Source organism: Podarcis muralis, chromosome 6 (assembly GCF_964188315.1).
Source record: "Podarcis muralis chromosome 6, rPodMur119.hap1.1, whole genome shotgun sequence".
NCBI lineage: Eukaryota > Metazoa > Chordata > Lepidosauria > Squamata > Lacertidae > Podarcis > Podarcis muralis.
In genome coordinates this window covers 14,967,134-14,987,242 of record NC_135660.1, presented here as the reverse complement: position 1 = coordinate 14,987,242, position 20,109 = coordinate 14,967,134, and the positions used below count along the sequence as shown (strand labels likewise).

At 46.1% G+C, this 20,109-nt stretch overlaps 1 protein-coding gene across 1 annotated transcript in view; it reads right to left on the bottom strand.

Annotated features, from left to right (window-relative positions):
* Nucleotides 1-20,109, bottom strand: part of PLD1 (phospholipase D1) — a 114,859-nt gene that overhangs the window by 57,396 nt on the left and 37,354 nt on the right. The window contains exons 2-6 of the mRNA XM_028731576.2: nt 10,524-10,706; nt 7,279-7,406; nt 4,940-5,085; nt 4,048-4,156; nt 1,473-1,538 (exon numbers count right to left, since the gene is read on the bottom strand). Of these exons, the coding sequence (XP_028587409.2) occupies nt 1,473-1,538; nt 4,048-4,156; nt 4,940-5,085; nt 7,279-7,406; nt 10,524-10,677 (603 nt within the window). The 5' untranslated portion in view covers nt 10,678-10,706. The remainder of the gene's footprint in view (nt 1-1,472; nt 1,539-4,047; nt 4,157-4,939; nt 5,086-7,278; nt 7,407-10,523; nt 10,707-20,109) is intronic.

Below are 20,109 nucleotides of genomic sequence, written 5' to 3'. Positions count from 1 at the left end.
ACATGGAAAGAGATCCTGACGTGCATCCCTAAAAGTGCACTTGGATGACTTGTATAACTGCAATCTTTAGTAAATGAATCAGATATACAGTGGTACCTCGGGTTAAGTACTTAATTCGTTCCAGAGGTCCATTCTTAACCTGAAACTGTTCTTAACCTGAAACACCACTTTAGCTAATGGGGCCTCCCGCTGCCGCCGCCCTGCCGGAGCACAATTTCTGTTCTCATCCTGAAGCAAAGTTCTTAACCCGAGGTACTATTTCTGGGTTAGCAGAGTCTGTAACCTGAAGCGTATGTAACCCGAGGTACCACTGTATTAATCAGTTAGGCATGTCCTGATTCTCAAAAAAAAAAAAAAAAAAAAAAAAGTCTTCGATTTATCCGGAAGCACACTTAAAAAAACCCATTTACTTGTGTTACTTATGTTTACAAAAATCTGTAGACAGCAAGAGGTATTCTCCTCTTCCAAGACGTATTCTCTTTTCATTTCATGCAGAAGGGAATACAGTGGGACCTTGGTTCTCCATCGCCTTAGTACTCAAACAACTTGGAACCCAAACACTGCAAATCCGGAAGTAAGTGTTCCGGTTTGCAAACTTTTTTTGGAAGACGAATGTGCTTTGTTTTGAGTGCCACACTTCCGTTTTGAGTGTTACACTGAGGTCTATCTGTTTTTGCTACTTATTTTGCATTTTTGTGGCTATTTTTTGTTTTGTTTTTGTGACTATATAGAACCTAGTTCAGCTACTGATTGATTGATTGCGTGACTGCAAGCTACTGATTGACTGATTGCGTGACTGCAATTGTTTACTGCTTTCAATGGTCTCATTAGATAGTAAAATTCATGTTAAATTGCTGCCTTAGGGGTTGTTTTTAAAAGTCTTGAACGGATTAATCCATTTTGCATTACTTTCTATGGGAAAGCGCTCCTTGGTTTTGGAATGCTTTGGTTTTGGAATGGAGTTCTGAAACGGATTAAGTTTGAGAACCAAGGTACCACTGTACCTCTTCTGTGATGGCTCCTAGTGCAACCTATACATCAGGTGGGTACAGAGAATGTGGTGCTGTTCAGATGTTGTGGACTACAACTCACATGACCCCAGCCATGATGATGGGAGTTGTAGTCAGCAACTTCTGGGGGGCACCCTATTAGCTACTATAGCTCTGCCTTCCATGCATCTTCTGCAAGCAAAAGCAATATACGATTTCTACTGATATGAAAAATTTATGCAGATTGAAACCAATTAAAAATAAATTAAATACACTGAAACCGATACAACTAATTGGCTAAGACTTCTTCTTTTAACCTCAGGCTGCTTGTGCAATTGCTGTGTGACCCTGGAAGAACTTTTGTAAAAAGCTTTGAGCTGTTGTTGTTTTTCTACAATCAAGCAGCATACAAAGGTTGTGAAATAAATAATAAAATAAATAAACTTAGCAAACAAAAGCAAAGGGAAGAGGCGTATCACTTACCGTTCCATGATAGTTTCTGTACAACGGCATTTTTAGGAGGTTTGTTAAATAATCTTCCAGTTGTTTCTGCAAGGCAAACGCAAAATACTCCATTGGATCTCATTTCTTACTTGGGTTATCATTGCTTTTCAGAATCAGAAAAGTCCAAGCAGTACAAACAAGCAAGTCTCCATTTGAACTAGCAACCTGAACCTAGCTGTTGCTCTCCATCATGAGAAAAAGGGGGCAGGAGCGGAAGAAGGAAGGGGAGAGGAATGATTAATAGCAGGTGTCGAACGAATGAAGGGGAAAGGAAAGAGAAAAAGATCCCAGGCGCCAGGGCAAGTGTTACGTGGAATGACTAGTAACTTGACATGTGCAGAAAAGGAAAAGGAAAACAGCACAGAGAATTCAGGAAAACCAGAGCATCTTTTACAGTTGTCTAGTATGGATTATCAGCAAGGATCTCCATCCCACGAATCCGTCACTCACTCCACTCCTTCCACACAATGCAGCTAACCCGCCTGACTGCATTTATTCATGGTGAACACAATGGATGCAAAACAAGAAGCATGTTTAAGTGTTGCGCACAAGACTATGGGCAGGTTCGCACCTGAAACGTTCGCGTTTTCACAAATCCTCCACTGCCAGCAACAGTTTGCTTGCAGTGAAAAACTGTAGGTGGGCGATGCTTGTGTCTAACCCACATTTGTTGTCCTGGATTTGTCTCTTTCTTCCTGTTCAGCTACAAGAGCATCGACAAGCAGAGCAATCTGAACTTAACTGGGGTCTGGGAGAATCAGGACAGGAGCCAAAATTGCATCCAAAGCCCAGCCAACTCATGCTGGCCAGAGCGGAAAGTGGGGCAACGGCTTCCTTTCCCCTTTCCTCTTGCTAGCACCCTCCTTTTGTCTTTGTCCATGAAGTTTTCTTGGCAGGGATACTGGAGTGGCTTGCCGGTTCCTGCTCCAGGTGGATCACATTTGGTCAAAACTCTCCACTATCACTTTTTAGTGATGTATGGAAGTGAGAGCTGGACCATAAAGAAGGCTGATCGCCGAAGAATTGATGCTTTTGAATTATGGTGCTGGAGGAGACTCTTGAGAGTCCCATGGACTGCAAGAAGATCAAACCTCTCCATTCTGAAGGAAATCAGCCCTGAGTGCTCACTGGAAGGACAGATCGTGAAGCTGAGGCTCTAATACTTTGGCCACCTCATGAGAAGAGAAGACTCCCTGGAAAAGACCCTGATGTTGGGAAAGATTGAGGGCACAAGGAGAAGGGGACGGCAGAGGACGAGATGGTTGACAGTGTTCTCGAAGCTACAAACATGAGTCTGACCAAACTGCGGGAGGCAGTGGAAGACAGGAGTGCCTGGCGTGCTCTGGTCCATGGGGTCACGAAGAGTCGGACACGACTAAACGACTAAACAACAACAATAACAGCACCCTCCTCGCATCCAAAGCCACCAGTGCCCTATCTGTGCCCTGATACGCTGATGGCAGAATTGCTAGGAGGTACTTGGGGCCTCTACTGCGGTGGGGCACCCCCAGTAACACTCCTCTTGGCTGCTGGAGGCTGGCAGAGAAGACCCTACACACATACACTCACACACCAGTCATCGACTTGGGGAGTTAGCACTGCACATCTGTTGTTACCGCAAAATCCCATTCTGTTGTCCAAGGCGCCATTCCGGTCAAGCTAGGGATGGTCAGCTGTTAATATCAATAAGTTTAAGTCGATATCAATAGGCCAGGCAGGGGTAGTACACATTTATCATCCTGAAAGCCACATTCCCACATGTGAGTGGTGGCCTGGGTAGGACAATTAATGCAAATTGTACCCGTGTGCTGCAAGTTGGCTTCTACACAAACTGTCACAGCACTGCCAGGCAAGGAAGGAACTAACTATTGTCAAAAAGCACACTTACATGTTAGGAAAAGGCATGTCCATCAGTCCTACATCTCTCGGCTACTCCGAGATGTGCACCCAATGAGGCAGCTGCCGCAACAGAGAGGCCCTGCACCCGACTTCAACTTATGTATCTCCCCCCTCCAAGCTGTGCACAGTCAGCCGAAGACTACGCCTGCAGGTAACCTTCTGTTCCTCCCTCTTCACCCCTCTACTGTTCCTGGGAGACAGTGGAGCAGGAGAGACGGGGAGAGGAGGAGGAGGTGTGGAAGCCAGCCTGACCCCTCTCTCCCTCCTCCTGCACCTGGTTCTTCCCTCTCCAATCCTAAAGCTTCTCCTGCCTCTGACTCTCTTCTCCTGGCTGTAACGGGCTCCCCCAGATCATGGATCCCTTCTTCCAAGTCAGTCTCCAACCCGCTTTCTCCCGGTGCTCAATCATCAGTATCCAGCCAGTTCCTGACACAAACTCACACTCCCCTCTCTGTCTTTCATCCAGACCAAGCAAGAAGCATCATCAAAGTTCAAGGGCAAATTCCAGCCAGGCAGAAACACTTGAGTTGTGAAGCAGAGCCAGAGAGGGTTCGTGGCCTGGGGAAAGGGTGTGTGGTTCAGGGAGAGTCCCCAGGGCCTGAGAGAAGGGCTTGGAATAGGGTTGAAGACAATCCACAAGAGGAAGGATGCTTACCCTTCTGCTGGACAGGTGTTCTTCTCTGGCCATATTGTCAGAGGTGCGCGGTAGGTTTGGCATTTGCCTTGCCTCTCCCCTTTTGATGGTCTGCCTTCGGACCGTGTGTCTGAAAAATACAACGATTGGGTTGTCTGGGGGGAGTTTTTTGCCAAATCTTTTTTATTGGTTTTCAAATTTTTACAATGTTCATGTATTCTGCCCACCATGCAGGAGAACAGAATCTCACATGTTAAGGTAAACAGGCTACACTGAAAGCGTTCTTATACCACTGCAGTTTGTTAAGGCTGCAGACCCCACAGAGCTACAATTCCCAGCTTCATTAGCAACCTACAGTTTCCCAGGGGTCTCCATGACTGCTAAAATGAGCTATGGGCATGCTTTAAACATATGGTGTAGCTGTGCTCATAAAGTGCCTCTGGATACAAGCCATCTATCCATAGATGCATGGACATGAGGAATATTGCGTTCGTTTTCCTGGTTATAATGCTAGTGCTTGTGTCCCATTTTCTAATGTTCCTTCTACACTCCAGGACCTGCTGTGTTATGGAATTGTGGCTTTTCAATAAGTATACTAGCATGTAGTGCTAAATTTCATTCATACGTCACACAACGAAGAACGTCACTGGGCGATGTCACTACTCAGCCATCCATTCCAAACATTTGTACTTTGGTTCCTCCAAATTTGTCACTTTTTACTCCCGTGATTTTTAGGGTTAAAGGTTTTGTGTTTTTTTCTGGAATCAAATAACACGGAAATGAGCGCTAAACGTTCAAGGTATTCCATTCGTTTTCTGGAAATGGCTCTTATGTCCTGTGAAGCCTAAAATACCATGAGGAAATTCCACCACAAGCAAATCATGGCCTAGAAAGGCCTTTGCGCCGTTGTTACCTTCTTGTAGGGATGGGGATCCGAATGAAAGCTTTGTACCGAAGCAGTTCCCTGTGAAACTCTTGGAAGTGCTTGAATTTCCTTTTCACCTGCCATGTAAATTCCCCGTGTGTCAACTCAATGGTGTAAACATGTAGACTCGGCACCTTCAGGAAGGAACAAAATCGTTTAATGGTGTTAACCCCATTGCATCCTAAAACAAATCAGTTTTGTACAGCCTTCCTGTAGTCCAGATAAGATGGGGTCACTGTTAGTGGGCCATTCCCTAGACCAGATGGATGGGATATTGCTTGCTGTTGATGGGGTTACACTCCCTCTGAAGGAGTGGGTATGTAGCTTGGGCGTACTTCTGGACCCTTTGCTGTCGCTTGAGGCTCAGGTGGCCTCGATGGCACAGAGTGACTACCATCAGCTTCGGCTAGTGACCAAGCTGTGCCCCTTGTCTGGACAGGGACAGCCTAACTTCTGTCATCTATCCTCTGGTAACCTTTAGGAAGGCCAGGCTCAAGAGTTGACCTTGGAACTGGGAGACCTTGGGTGGCATCCAACAAATGACTTCTGTCAGTGCAAGGATTTCCTCTTGTGCAACAGAACTTTCTCTCCCCTCTCCTCCGTGTGGCTTGTGCCCTCCCCAAATCTGCTCTGGAGGGTTGGGGGAAACTCCCAAAACAGATTTAGGGGGTGCACGAGGGGGAGTGGGGGGTTTTTCCATTGCACAAGTGGAAATCCTTGCACTGCTGGGGACTCTTTGGTTGGATCCTGTCAATCTTACCTCTACCATTTCTGAAGGACCTGTAAGTTAGCAAGACGAGGAAAGGCCTCTACCTGAGACATTTGAGAGCTTCTTTGAGAGCACACTGAAGGACCAATTCTTCGCAAGTGCAGAATGGACATTATGTGGCCCTTGCAAAAGTGTCAGTTCCACAAGTCTTCATTACATTTGGAGAAGCTTGAACAATTGCATTATTATTATTTTTGACTCGGCAAAGTTTCACCATGTCAAAATGAGAGAATCTCTGCCTTAAAAAGCTTTCAGGTCCCATAATGCAAATTCCAATTAGTAGTCAGTGTGTTCATCAGCTTCTACAGATGGACCACATATGGTCTCCTATTGTTTTAGAATAGCAGTTTTCTATGGATCAAGTTTAAAGGCTGTTATGTATGTCTGATAAAACATGCAGGTTGGAATTCAACGATGAGCTGCTAACGAGATTGTTTAATCCAGGCATGGGCAACCTTCGGCCCTCCAGATGGTTTTGGTCTACAACTCCCATGATTCCTAGCTAACAGGACCAGTGGTCAGGGATGATGGGAATTGTAGTCCAAAACATCTGGAGGGCCGAAGGTTGCCTATGCCTGGTTTAATTAGTGCAAACATTTCTGCCTCCCAGGTGGAACAAGCTCCCCTCTTCTCCCTCCTTGCCCTGTTCTGGGCTGGGGGTGTTCTCCCAACCCCCTGAGCAGATTTTGGGAGGGTGCAGGGGGAAGAGAAGTTCTGTTGAGTTGGCTTCCGCTATTTCAATGACTTATTTCAATTGACTTAGTCTGTGTGGAGAGGGTAACAACGTTCAGATTTTTGGGCATTGAATTACAAGAGGATCTGTCCTGGAGTGTCAACACAAGGGGGCTTGTGAAGAAGGCGCAGCAGAGACTGTACTTTTTGAGAATTCTAAGGAAAAACCATCTTCCGCAGAAACTGCTGCTTGCCTTCTATCACTGTGCCATTGAGAGCGTGCTCACTTATGGCTTATGTGTGTGGTACGGAAGCTGTACTACCCAGGACAGGATGGGGTTGTGCAGAGTTGTTAAGGCAGCAGAGAGCATTGTTGGCTGCCCACTCTCCACTTTAGAGCAGATTTATGCCACAAGGTGCCATAGGAAGGCACTGGACATAGTAAAAGATCCATCGCATCCTGGTCACTGTCTCTTCGAGCTTCTGCCGTCGGGACGGAGATACAGGACGATGAAGACAAGAACGAGCCGCCTTAAGAACAGCTTCTTCTCCAGAGCGATCTCGGCCCTGAATGGGAAGCCTGGACTTTGAAAGTCATCTAATCTTCCTTGCTGTACTATACTGTATTCTTTTAATTAGTGTTTTTATGGAGCAGTCAAGTAATTTCGTTGTCCCCGAGAGGGGGTAATGACAATAAAGATATTATTATTATTGTTAGTTGAATTCAGTCCTTAGTTTACCATTTTATTTTCATGCAACTTTCCATCCCACTCTCCACCTCAAAAAGCAAAGCACTTAGCAACAGAAACATGGATGCATCATGAAATGTGAACTGATATATATATATATATATTAAAAAGCGCTGCACTGGCAAATAAGATCTGACCTTTGTTGTTGAGGTACAGCGTTCCACTTCCAAAACTCGCACTCGGATTGGACACCCAGTTAGGTAGGGCTGTGTATGAGCCTCTTTAAATCCTTTAGTGTTATAAATGGCAGAGAACGGGATGCCCACTGCAAATGATGAAATGGCAGTTTTGGTACCAGTCCTTTAAAGCACAACTTGGAACACAGCAGGCAAAAGTTTAATATTGAAAGCTGCTAAATAAGAGACATTGCAGCACATAACAGATTCCCCCCCCCCCAACTAAGTAGCAATGCATGATTCTGTCATTTTCTGTTAAATCTCAGTTTCTCACCTTTTCACTCTTAAATTAAATTGTTATTCACTCTGGGATCTCAGAGAGAGCGACAAGTAATAAATTTAAGAACAACATTACCATATTTCTACATCAGCTGGTGATTTTTTTTTTAAAAAAGTTGTCATGAAAACTAATCAGGTGTGTTTCTCTATCCTGCCCCCACCCAAAAAAAACTACACCCATCTCTAGTCCTTAACTGGATATGCCAGGGATTGAATCTGGGGTTTTAAAGCATTTACTCAACACCTGAATTTGGTCTCTCTCTCTCTCTCTCTCTCTCTCTCTCTCTCTCTCTGTGTGTGTGTGTGTGTGTGTGTGTGTGTGTTTGAAAGGGGGGGGTGGATCATTGCACATACCACAACTCACATTCCATAATAATCCTTGTGACTGGGGCAGCTTCAGAAATCTGGTCTTAAAGTTTAGTGTTTACCCGGGAGACTCAGAACAAGAGCCTCAGGTGACAACCTACATAATTAAACTGCAGAAAAAAAACAGCTAAAATCCACAGAATTTATTTTTTAAAAACCAAGGAGTTCTATGTGCCAAGGAATTTGTCCTATCATATGCTGAGTGTCCTACATTTCCTTGCAATAAATACAGATTTTAATGTGAAGAGGCACAGAAAACCTGAAGCAGACTGGCGGTGCTCATTCATACATCAAAGTCCCATTGCATTCTAACTCATGGGTGAAGATTTAGCAGCGGGTGACGCTGTGGGTTAAAGCCTCAGCGCCTAGGACTTGCCGATCGAAAGGTCGGCGGTTCGAATCCCCGCGGCAGGGTGCGCTTCCGTCGTTTGGTCCCAGCGCCTGCCAACCTAGCAGTTTGAAAGCACCCCCGGGTGCAAGTAGATAAATAGGGACCGCTTACCAGCGGGAAGGTAAACGACGTTCCGTGTGCTGCGCTGGCTCGCCAGATGCAGCTTGTCACGCTGGCCATGTGACCCAGAAGTGTCTGCGGACAGCGCTGGCTCCCGGCCTATAGAGTGAGATGAGCGCACAACCCTAGAGTCTGGCAAGACTGGCCCGTACGGGCAGGGGTACCTTTACCTTTACCTGAGATACTGCTGGGATAAGTTCAGTCAGAAGAGCACGGGACTCTTAATCTCAGGGTTGGAGCCCCATGTTGGACAATAGATTCCTGCATTGCAGAGGGTTGGACTAGATGACCCTCGTGGCCCCTTCCAACTCTACAGTTCTATGAAAAGTATGATAAAGACTATGGTTCCTGTTAAAGAAAATATGCTTCACAGTATTTACTGCTGCTCAGCGATGCAGATGAATTTTAAACTAAACTCTACTTGTCAAACAAGTGGGGGCGCAGCCTGCTTGGTGCAGCAGCTCCTTTTATTGACTGTGCTGGGTTTGCCGATTTGCTCCTGCCATAAATTCTACGCAAGTCTCTTGGAAACCAGCAGAAACTAGGAAGCCAGAAAAATAAACGGCATTTCATCAACCTCCCAGCTATTTGTTTGCAGTTAATTCATTTAGGCAACTGAAAGATTGGAAAGTGATGAAAGAAGGGGAATATTATAATTTAAGTAGCAATACAGGGGAGACAGGCAGCTTGGCAGAGAGGAAGAAGCTTCCATTGTGTACAAAGAAGAATGAAAAGCTCCCTGCTCAAATTATTATTTTGCTGTATGTGTGCTAGCTTCTTATAAAAGCACAGAGCTACGTGTTCTATTTTTCATGTGCAACAGCAGAAATTGGGATCGACATACATGGCGATTCAGGCCATAATATTGTTATTATATTTATTTACTGTATATCCCACCCTTTTTCCCAGAAAAGGGGGCTCTTTAGCTCATTCTGCTGAGTGGAGCTCTGAACTTGGGCCCCTAAGTCAAACACTGACAACATCACATGCATCTATAGGCCTCTCTGGATCCCAGCCAGCATTTTATAGAAGTAAATAAAATTATGCACAGAAAGCGGTTAGGGAAAAGTTTCTCTTTCTCTCTCATAATGCTAGAATTTGAAGCTGAATGTTAGAAGATTCCAGCAGAGAATCTTGCATAGCTTTTTGCTCTTTCCCATGATGAGCCGAACCAAAACTGGTTTGACTTTGACCTTTTGTAGAAGAAGCAGGTTTTGAGAGAGACTTTAAAGCAAAGCAGCCTTTCATTAAAAAAGCGGGTTGTTTTATAGCAGGTAACAGAAGGAAGAATGCTATGACAACTGGAGATAAGGCTGCTGGAGCACAGGAAATAAGGAAATACTAGCCAAGGTGGATGAGCAAGCAGCTTTGGGGAAGAGGCTTTGGCACAGTGGTGGAGAATTTGCTTCGTAAAGGTCCCAGGTTCAGTCCCTGGCATCTCCAGGTAGGACTGGGCAAGATTTGTGTCTGAAACCCTGGACAGCCACTGCTGGTCCGTGTTGACAATACAGTCATACCTCGGGTTACAGACGCTTCAGGTTGCGTTTTTTCAGGTTACGGACCACTGAAACCCGGGAGTACTGGAACGGGTTACTTCCGGGTTTCGGGAGTCACGCATGCGCAGAAGTGCTAAATCGCACTTTGCGCATGCGCAGAAGCGCCGAATCGCAACCCATGTGTGCACAGGCACGCTGCTGCGGGTTGAGAACGTGAATCCCGCACGGATCACGTTCACAACCCAAGCGTCCACTGTACTGAGCTAGATAGACGAATGGTCTGTCTTGGGATAAGGCAGATTCCTACATTCAAAAGCTACGCAGCTCCTTGAAGACTTCCCTTGTGACTGCGAAATCTCTCATTCAGCCTGTTTCCCTTTTGAGATTTTCCCATGCACCACCCACAATTTGATTCCCCCTGCACTGCTGTCATGAGGACTAGCAAATTGAACTTTTTAAAATAATAATAAAAAAACGAGCCCAGTGATTCCAAAGCAGTCTGATTCTGCAGCAGAAGAAGGCCCTTATTCTACATCTTTGCGCCACTGACTCACCAGGTGCTTTGGGGTCATTCAGCACGTCCGCATCCACCTCTTCCCCTTCGAAGTGGAGCTCCCTCGTGTCCAGGCTTTCGATGATGTTGGTCATGTCGTTGGCTATTTTCCTCAAGGCTGAGGTGTTCAATTTCCTTTCATTGCTGAGAGACATCTTAAAGGCTCACACTCACCCAGGGGGGGCTGTTTGAGAGAAGAAAACGAAGAATTTCCATTACTGTTATGACCTGAAATCTGCGGCAACGTCAAAGAGCCATTGGCTTGCCCTATTTCTGGAGGAGCTCGAAAGTATGGTTGTGATTCCCCCCCCCCCCGGTCTTATTGTTTTATCTGACTGGAGATGGTCAGTCAGGTCATGTATCCATCATCATCATCATCATCATCATCATCATCATCATCATCATCATTTATTATTTGTACCCCGCCCATCTGGCTGGGTTTCCCCAACCACTCTGAGCAGCTTCCAACAAAGATTAAAAATACAACAAAATGTCACACACTAAAAACTTCCCTGAACAGGGCTGCCTTCAGATGTCTTCTAAATATCAGGTAGTTGTTTATCTCTTTGACATCTGGTGGGAGGGCGTTCCACAGGGTTGGTGCCACTACCGAGAAGGCCCTCTGCCTGGTTCCCTGTAGCTTTGCTTCTTGCAGTGAGGGAACCACCAGAAGGCCCTCGGCTCTGGACCTCAGCATCCGGGCAGAACGATGGGGATGGAGACGCTCCTTCAGGTATACTGGGCAGAGGACGTTTAGGGCTTGAAAGGTCAACACCAACACTTTGAATTGTGCTCGGAATCATACTGGGAGTTATGTGATCTCGGTGGCCGCCCCCAGTCACTAGTCTAGCTGCCACATTCTGGATTAGTTGTAGTTTCCGGGTCACCTTCAAAGGTAGCCCCATGTAGAGCGCATTGCAGTAGTCCAAGCGGGAGATAACTAGAGCATGCACCACTCTAGCGAGACAGTCCATGGGCAGGTAGGGTCTCAGCCTGCGTACCAGATGGAGCTGGTAGACAGCTGCCCTGGATACAGAATTGACCTGCGCCTCCATGGACAGCTGTGAGTCCAAAATGACTCCCAGGCTGCACACCTGGTCTTTCAGGGGCACAGTTACCCTATTCAGGACCAGGGAGTCCTCCACACCAGCCCGCCCCCTGTCCCCCAAGAACAGTACTGTCTTGTCAGGATTCAACCTCATAGCAGTGACCAGAGGAGGAATGACCACTGGGAGGAGCACAGAGAGAAGAAACGCCATGGCGCATCTGCAGCAACAAAACTGGACACCTTCCTCTACCCCACCTGCAACAAAACATGTCTCTTCCATATCAGTCTCTGCAGCCACCGCAGGCACAATAACTTTACAACGGTTTGACTTCACACCCAAAGGCGTACACCTCCGCTGTCCGCCGAGAAAGGAAAGCGCCGACAATCTTTGAGGCGTGTTACAATCAAGCGAGGTATAAATTTTATGAAGTAAATAAATAATAAACATGTATAAAACAGGCTGTGAGCTCAGCACAAGAACTGAAAATGAATTCCTGGCCTTGTGTGCGCGCCTTGAGGCAACCTATTTCTCTCCATTCAAGGTAGAGACTGGAATAAGGAAAATGGGACCCCCCACTCCAGAATATGCTGGTTGAAATAAGCTTATATTGATTACCTTAGCAAAACAGCAACACACAACCCTCTCTGGCCCCTCCCCAGCCCAGCTCTCTGGAGCTCTCTAAAATTTAAAAGCCTTTGGTTTGTATAAATATTTAAGAACAAAGCACTTCATCATTTATGAAGGGCACATTTCTGTATGACAAGGGATGCATCCCTTTAAAATATTCAAAAGTAGACACCACAATCCTTTCGCTACCACCACTGCCAAGTATTTTAAAAGGTACAACTCCAATAGGACAGAAAATGTAAGAGTGCTTGAGTATAGTGTACTTGGATGAGGGATTCAAACCACCAAGTGTGAAATAATACCAGGAAGCTAGGTTTATGTCTTGAGAAGGGTCTGGCTTCTAAGCAATCTTGCTTTGCAAGGCTCAATGGAATATACTCTGGAAGTGTGTACTCGATTCTGGCCAAACTGTTCCTCCTGATGTATCTTTTGCTCCAGGAGGCTTAGTTTGCTCAGAATTGGGTATATACTTCCATAATTAATGCTAAATGCATTACTTCTGGTAAATGAGCTACTATAGCTGTTAGAGGGCCATAAAAATAGGTGTCTTGGGCTTTTTAGACTCGCCCACCCATCTACGATCTGAAACCAAAGGGTTGCTAGATATGAAATATATTGGCAGCTCTCCTACTCGAGGTCTAATTGTGAGCCTTCCTGGGCTTCCGCAAAGGCTCATTTGGGCACACTCATTTCACCCCAAATGCCTTATTGCAAGCTCATTCTATGTATGTTCCAATAAAAGAGAGAGAAATGCACAGCTAATTATATGAATGAATCAGCCTGGCATTTGTAGGAAGCATCATTTTATGGGAGGGTTGGAATTACACACCTGGTACAGCCCATCAGAAATGGGAAGTGCAAATATCGTAAGATATTTAATATATATATAAAGCATTGTTGTACAGGACAATACCAGTGAAAACTCAAGGCAGATGGAAACAACAGTATGACACAAGCTTGAGTGAAGTGGATGAGCCCCAGGAAGCAATATCCTCCTTTTGTACAACAGATCAGCAGTCTTTCACACCGAGTCGTGTGCCTCAGTCGTAGGAACTGAGTTGCTTCACCCATTAAGCTTGAGGACAAAGCCCAAGAGATTTGCTCCGTCACGTCTGACTTTCATATATGTGCTGGTCTTCTTGCAGGCAGCGTAATTGCAAAAGTAATAAAGCTCTTGACATTTCTCGAAGCGCCAGGGTTAAGTCTTTTTGCCCTGGAGCCAAATAACCAATGATAGCAGTATCCTTTATTGAAGCAACTTCAATTGCTTTTGAGTTTTCAAGTTGCGCCGGGCTTCATGCATCCTATAGGGCTGTAGAGACGAGCAAAGGTTGTTCCGGCTGCAGACACAGGGCTAGGAATGGGGCAGCACAGGAAGGGCAGTGCTGCTGTCTTCTGGCTTCCCAACACAAATGTGTGGGGCAGGGAGAGGCAAAAGGGAACTGAGCTTCATGGCTGAGTAGGGATTTGAACCCTGGTCTCCCAGACCCTAGTCCAGCACTCTAACCACAACACCACAGTGGCTTCCCTTTGTCCCCATATTGCAATGCATCCCCTCAGGTTCTGCCTGTGGGGTCAAAATAATAACGTTGCCACATGTTGAAGGGCAGCAGAACAGTGACCTCACTTGTCAAAAGCACTGCTGTCTCAGGAGTGACAAAACTGAATGGGATGCAGGAAGAATCTGTTCTTCGTTCCCTTAACTATCTGTGGGTCTTTTCTTCCACTTTTATTAACACTGCATTGTTCCTGCCTGGTGAGTATTATGCAATCTCAAAGGCACGTCAACATTATGCAGCCCAAAGCAGTTTTAAACTGATGAGTTTTCTTCAATGATGACTGTCCAGAGGGGATTTTTGGTTGTTTGTGGGAACTGAATGCTCCCAGGTCATCGGACAAGCTGCTAAACAGGGGCATAAGGTTAATTAAAGGAAATAGGTTGTAAGCAAAGAACAAGGTAATTAGTTCATTACATGCATAGTTCTCATGTTTTTCTTTTCCCAGGAAAACAGCGAAGCAATTTGATCACAGCATAAGCAGGAAGCCTTTGGGATTATGCATGGAACCACATGCTGACATTCACCATTCCCAGCCTCAATATGTTGTCCGCCATTGGCTACATAATGATCCATTTTTGTACAGGAAACCCTCCATTTATGCATGCTCCATTTGCGTGTGACCACACACACATGCGGTGCTGGGAACCCAGAAGCAGAGGGGAAACTCAGGGCAGTCCTGTTGGCTTGCGAGGAGACCCTTCCCAGAGCCTGAAGAGGAGAGCTGATATGCAAGGTAGCACAGCTGCAACAGCTGCTTCCCCATGCGTCACCTGTGCAAGGCCCATTATCCCTCTGCTCGTTCTGGAAGCTTCCGGTCAAGGGAGCCACGCTGTCCTTCCAGTTCGCATGAGACAGTGGGGTGCAGGGAAGTGGCTGCTACTGCTACTGCTGCGCTACCCCGCATGTCAGCTGTTGGGGGGGAGGCCTCAGCAAAGTCTCGCTTCACCCCTGGCTCACAAGAGGACCCTCCCCAGATCCCTAAGAGGACATCCTTTTTGGGGTTTGGGGAGGGTCTCCTTGCCCTCTCCAGGGTGCTCCAAATATACTGTACACAATTTTGGTTACACACGCAGAGCTGCAGAACGTAACTCCCGCGTAAATTGGATGTTGCCTGTGTTTGTGGTTACCCAAGCCACACCACAAGCAAACATAAAACCTTTTCAGCTTCATTCTCGCCTGCATGCGACGTTGCAGAGTGGACACATCTAGGGCTTTGCTCCCAGCTTCCATGCGCTGGAACCAAAGGTGAGAATGGGCCCCTATGTGCACACACCTGGTAGGGCTTCTACACATGAATCAGTGACGCTGGTTGGATCAGGATTCCTGATCACAGGTAAGGACAGCACAGGGCTGGTCCTTGCAGCCAGCGAAAGTATAGACGCCGTTACCAGAACCACCAACCCTAATCTCTAAATGCCCACGCTCAGGTGTTTTACATTTAATAGGAGAGGGAAGAGACACAATGCAACGCATTCCTGAAGCATGTGGAATACCAATTCCGATTCAGGCCACTAATGCTTCAGACGTGAGACTCAGCCTTACCATGAACTTACGTAACGGTGCTGCATTTTCCGGGGGTTGGGGGATAATAAGACACAAAGCCATTTGATCCTCAAAAACCGACAAGCATCCGTTTATCTCCCTAAGCTCTTCTATTAATTATTTATTTAAAAAACAAACAAACTGGCAAAGAGAAAGACGATGCATAATACACCTTCACCAATTAACCCAAGGCGTGTTTTGAATCACAGTGGACCAAATATCACCCCTTTGTGGCCTGCTTCTCGTACACCTGTGCACACACAGACCTGTAGCACCACAAAGAGCAGGGTTGTGGTGTATGTGTGAATATTCTAATCCCCTTTCCCACCAGATTGTTAGGTTGGCTGGGGAAGACCTCTGCAGTCCGCCCTAGCCAGATGGCTACAGGATTCGCACACGTACTATAACCATGTGGGATAGCACCACAGGGGATGCCTATCTAACAAACCATGTTTTGTGTTTGTGTTTGGGGCAGAGCAGGGAGCCTGCAGCACAGAATGCTATGTGGGAGGAAGCAATTGAAAGGAGCATGGCCTAACAGTTGGAGGGGGCGGAGGGATTATTGTAAACTGGAAGATGGAGAAGGGAGAGAGCAGAGGGAATTGGTTGGGTGGGAATGGGTTTAAGACAGGAGCAGCTAACATGGTGCTTTCCAAGGCGCATAGAGTCAATCAATCAATCAATCAATCAATCAATCATTTTATTTGTATGCCATCTTTCCAAAGTTAAAACCATGCTCAAATTCCATAACTACAAATATAACAAAAGTAGTAATAAACATCAAAAAGTATACAACCAAACTGAACAATTTCCACTAACTCCCATCAGCGCCCGCCCACAGGCCCAATGGCCAAGAAGCTGCAGAAAATCATAGAATTGTAGTATTGGAAGGAACCACAAGGGTTATCTAGTCTTTTGCTTGAACCCACGACCCTGAGATTAAGACTCTCATGCTCTACCGACTGAGCTATCAGGGGGGATCAGTCCAACAACATCTGGAAAGCACAACCTTGACTATCCTTGGGTTTAGGAGGTCCTAATCACATTCATCGCACACTTAATTTCTCTGCAAATAAACCGCGTTGTTAATCCTGGGTGATACTTATTTTTACTGATTTCATAAAATTTATATTCCACTTGATTGTAGAATCCCTCACTTAAAGGGTCTGAATACCTGCCAAAATCCCTAGAAAGGCCCAAGCCTGTGTTGTTCGCACAGTGAGACCACAACAACTATCCTATGCAGTTGTGGGTAGCATCTTTCTTGTAAAAAATGTTGTAATAGCTCCTAGAGAGACATGACCCTCTTCAACTTACAGTTAGCCAACCCCTTCATTTCTGTTGAACTCAATAGCACCGCAGCCGCTGCTCCCAACCAGTGTGACTACTCTCTACACTTTGCACCGTATCCTGGGCACCTCTTGGAACTGAGCCGAAGTTCACCTCCAGCCATCTCCATGACTAACCGCTCTTCTGCACAGGAACGTACTGCATATAGAAATCTCTCTCCTTTTAGCACAGCGCTGACACTATCAATGGGAGGTGAGTCAGTTGCTCATTATTTGGCTTCCTCTTCCTGTGAACCGTGAGCATCAGCGGCTGGGAGAAGCAAGGCGGTTTTAGAGGAAAAACCTGAAAAGCTTCTCTCTGTGCATCAGCAACCCTCACTGAGCAAATACACCAAGGGACTTCTTGGGTTTTGGCATCTATTTTTGAGAACGCTTGCAAACTGGCAACAAGGATAAAACATATCTTTCATGAGCTATCCCAAACTGTTGAGAAGGCCAGGAAACTTTGTTGTTGTTGTTGTTTAGTCGTTTAGTTGTGTCCGACTCTTCGTGACCCCATGGACCAGAGCACGCCAGGCACTTCTGAAACTAAAAACCAACAAAAATGGCCACTGTGCCACCAATGGCCTACAGTCTTAAAGGGCCACCAACTTGGGTGGCTTTTCACAGAACCAATATGATTGTAGAGTTGGAAGGGGCTCTGAGGGTCATCTAGTCCAACCCCTTTGCATTGCAGCAATCTCAGCTAAAGCATCCATGACAGATGGCCATCCAGCCTCTGCTTAAAAACCTCCAAGGAAGGAGAGCCCACCACCTCCTGAGGGAGACTGTTCCACTGTCGAATGACTCTTACAGTCAGAAAGTTCTTCCTGATGTTTAGTCGGAATATCCTTTCTCGTAACTTGAAGCCATGGTTCGATTCCTACCCTCTGGGGCAGGAGAAAACAAGCTTGCGCCTTCTTCCATGTGACAGCCCTTGAGATATCTGAAGACGGCTGCCATATCTCCTCTCAGTCTCCTCTTTTCCAGGCTAAACATACCCAGCTCCTTCAACCGTTCCTCATAAGGCTTGGCTTGCAGACCCTGGATCATCTTGGTCGCCCTACTCTGCACACATTCCAGCTTTTATTCTAGTCTTTACAGGAAGGGCAAGATAAAAATGTGCCATTAATATAGTCTCTAGTGCAGGCTGTAAGAGGAGCCAGTGCATCAAGCCAGTGAGGATTGCTGTATTTTTTGCACCATAGGATGCACATGACCAGAAGACGCACCTAGTTTTTAGAGGAGGAACACAAGAAAAAAAATATTCTGAACGAAACACTGGATGTATGATTTTTGTGGTTCATGCTGTGGCACCGGACATGATATGTGATTTGACAGTGAGTTTGGGGTAGCCCAGTGCAAAAATCCTGAGGATCCATGTGGATCCGTGCTTTGTAACCATGTTTTTGCACAATTGCGGCCCCACGAAACAGTGGGTGCGTGATTTTTTGGGTGCAGGCTGCAGCCATGGACATGCTATGTGATCTGATGGTGAATTTGGTGTGACCCAATGCAAAAATCCTGAGGATCCATGTGCTTTTACCTCCCCCCTCCCAGGCAGCCTCCTTTCCCTCTAGAGTCTCTTATCTCCCTCCCGACCGCTTGCCGATCAGCTGCTCAGCGGCTTTGTTTCCACATACCCTTCCCTCTTTCTTAAAAATAAAAATAAAAAGCACGATCTGCTTTTTGCCCTTGGGCAATTTGGCTCCAGGAAAAGGCTATCAATTGCTACTAGCCACAATGGCTATATTCTGCCTCCATTGTTGGTGCTGCTTACTAGAGATCACAAGCAGGGAAAGGACTATTGTGCTCATGTCTGGCTTGTGGGCTTCCCATGGGCTTCTGGTTGGCTACTGTGAGAAGAGCCTATGGCCTGAATCTGGCAGCCAGGCTCTTCGGATGTCCTTACACTTCTTGCAATCGTCAGCTCTCATAAACATTTATTACCCATCACTGCTTCCTTAACATGGATTCTCCTAGGCATGCTTTAAAGAATTCTGCTGGTACCTATTTTGAAGGAACAAGATTGTTGGCAAATTTCCACGATAGTGGGCAGCAAATATTCTAAATGGTTTAGGGGAACATATTCATCCATAGCTCTCCCACAGATGGGGACACTTAGAAACAAATTAAGTGACGACTTTATTTTCGCAGTAGGTACAGGCTGTGCCTCTCTTTGACGAAACAATGGCCATTGACTTCAAACAGGGAAAGCCCATAAAATGAGCCCTAACTCTTGTCCCAGGGATAACGGAGTGGAGGCAGGGTGGTGTGACGCATAAGACCTGGAGATGTAGACCTGGGTTCAAATGCCTAGCACTTGGCCATGAAACTCACTGAGCAGCTTTGGGCAAGTTTCAGGTTGGAAAGCTATGCAGGCATATGGAAGTAAGTCCCATTGAACAAAATGAGATGCCACCTTATTTGTAACAACAACAACAACAACAACAACAACAAAGCATTACCAACTGGACATGTTGATATTTTTTTAAAAAGGCAGTTAGGAGCTTGGGTGATATTACATATTTCCCCCTAACAGACTAGGTAAAGGTAAAGGACCCCTGGACGGTTAAGTCCAGTCAAAGGCAACTCTGGGGTTGTGGCGCTCAATTCACTTTTAGGCCGAGGGAGCCGGCGTTTGTCCACAGACAGCTTTCCGGGTCATGTGGCCAGCATGACTAACCCGCTTCTGGAGCAACGGAACACCGTGATGGAAACCAGAGCTCACGGAAACGCCGTTTACCTTCCCGCCACAGCGGTACCTATTTATTTACTTGTTTGAACTGCTAGGTTGGTAGGAGCTGGGACAGAGCAACGGGAGCTCACTCCATTGCAGGGATTTGAACCGCCAACCTTCTGATCAGCAAGCCCAAGAGACTCAGTGGTTTAGCTGAGCTTAAAATTTGGGCATCTTAAATCACCCCTATTGGCTGTAGTATTTTGCAAAGGAGAGTCGTGGAAACGGCACTTCCTGAAACACAGTGATGAGGAGGCATTGTTCCCTGCCATCCTGCTGCCTAGTCGACTGAAAACAGGTGTTTGCAGCAATGAGTTAATAACTTACTAATTAATGTACAAAGCAAGTTCATCTGACAAGTGAGGCCTGGCTGTGCCAGGCACAAGGTGGAACGCCGGCACTACCAAGATGACTCTTATTTTCTTTCTCTCCCACTGTGCCCTCATCCTTGACATCGCCTTAAGATAATTTATTGGCTGGTTAGGGCCATTAAGTCTTGTCGGGCAAGATTAAATAGCACTTGCGATAAAGAATTTACAAAATCATGGTTTTATTAACTTTGACTATGCAAACAGCACCCATGTGCAAAGGGTCTCCCATTTGTGGAAGGATTGTTCTTTAAAACCAAGAAGCAGGAAGACTGAAGTAGGATGCTGCAACAAAATATTGCAGTGTTACAGCCAACTATCTCTCCCAGGAGACTGGATTCCATTATCCTTCCCCTGGCTTTCCAGTTCCCATC